Consider the following 1,613-nt stretch of genomic DNA (forward strand, 5'->3'; position numbering starts at 1 on the left):
TTTTTTTCTCCACAAACCAAGGCCATAGAAATAGAATCAAAAATTGTTTCAATTTCTTCCAGTTATGCTTTAGTCTTTTGACTAACAGGACAGCTCGTTGTTGCAAATGTTGCTCAAATTATGTTCTTTCTTTGCAATACGCATTGTACAAAATATAGCGATATCATTCACAGCCCAAAGGTCATGACAACTTACTCACGTTTCTCTCGCAAAGCTGATCTGATGACGTGAGTGTTGCTTAATAGCATAATTTATGCGTCTGTACCCTTTTCGGCATGATACCCTTTTCGGCATTTTACAGGGCCCCATGTGGGGTAGCCTGCTCCTGTCACGAGACAGATTTGTAACTATGTTTCGCATAATGTCTGCTCTCTGCGGTTTGATAGCGCTGTTTTTTAATGTTGCTCTAGCAAACAGAGCTAGTAAGGCACCTCATGTTTTGTTTATACTCGCGGATGATCTCGGTTGGAGTGACGTTGGCTTCCACGGTTCAAAAATCCAAACTCCGAACATTGACAAACTGGCTGCAGATGGAGTCATTCTAGACAACTATTACGTTATGCCGCTTTGCTCCCCAACGAGGAGCGCTTTGCTGACAGGGATGTATCCAATTCATACTGGTGAGTTTATCACTAGAAGAAACGATGTAACAAAAGTAAAACTCGCAGAAAATAAAACGGGAGGCAGGTTTAATTTTTACCTGTAACACGAGCGCGACACGGCGACAAGTACAGACAGGTACAGGCACATTATAAAATTTAAATAGCCACAAACATCTCAGCATATCTTTTTGTTTTCGTTGAGAATTTAGTGTTGTTTAATGTGTTTTTAGTCTGCAGTATGAATAACGTAACATTATTTAATATTTTCTTCGTCAACCGCCTTATTGAAGTTATTCTTTGAAAAATGTATTCATTTCACCAGACCCCATGTGTGTCACGCAACTGCTGCTTCCAAGGCACACCTGGAGGTTTTAGTTTTAGTAAATTGCGCTTTTAGTTTAGAAATTTCGACTATTGAAGTCGGGAAAAACTCTGATTATTATTGTTTTATTTTTTCACGAGATTGTTGACTGGGTGTTGCCCACACGTTTCCGGATATTTTTAAATCCGAAACGTTTTCTTCGCCGATTCGCCTTACTTTCACACGTATCATGCGAATCCGCAAGTTTTTTAATCCGCTCTCCAGAGTAAAAAGTTTTGAATACGCAAAGAACCGGTTGGTTTCTATAATGCGGTTTTTATATCAAAATCAAGTTGTCAATTTTCTTCTTTCTTTGTTCAAAACTTTGAACAAACAAAGTCAACTTTGTGCAAAGAACGTTGACATCATTGTTCAAACAAGGTTAACGTTTGGTCTAAACGACATGCACACTTTGTACGAACCTTAACTTTTTACGAACAACATCTGGTTTTGCCCACGAAGATACGAGAGCTAATAGACATTATTGAGGAAGCAAATCAAAGTCAAAGTCAGTGTGAAATAGGCTACTTAAAAGAGCACAATTCTCGATCTATAAGGGACGTTTTGAGTCTGCTACATGCTGTAACGTGCGGAATGATGTGATTGATAATCTTTATTATAATAGAGAATTAGACAAAGGTAGCTTACCT

At 38.5% G+C, this 1,613-nt stretch overlaps 1 protein-coding gene across 1 annotated transcript in view; it reads left to right on the forward strand.

Annotated features, from left to right (window-relative positions):
- The first annotated feature begins 301 nt into the window (after window positions 1-301).
- LOC138017083 (arylsulfatase B-like) overlaps window positions 302-1,613 on the forward strand; it is a 52,689-nt gene continuing 51,377 nt past the window's right edge. Inside the window, exon 1 of the mRNA XM_068864282.1 lies at window positions 302-620. Within this exon, the coding sequence (XP_068720383.1) occupies window positions 308-620 (313 nt within the window). The 5' untranslated portion in view covers window positions 302-307. The remainder of the gene's footprint in view (window positions 621-1,613) is intronic.

This window comes from Montipora capricornis, chromosome 9, assembly GCF_036669925.1.
Source record: "Montipora capricornis isolate CH-2021 chromosome 9, ASM3666992v2, whole genome shotgun sequence".
NCBI classification, from domain to species: domain Eukaryota; kingdom Metazoa; phylum Cnidaria; class Anthozoa; order Scleractinia; family Acroporidae; genus Montipora; species Montipora capricornis.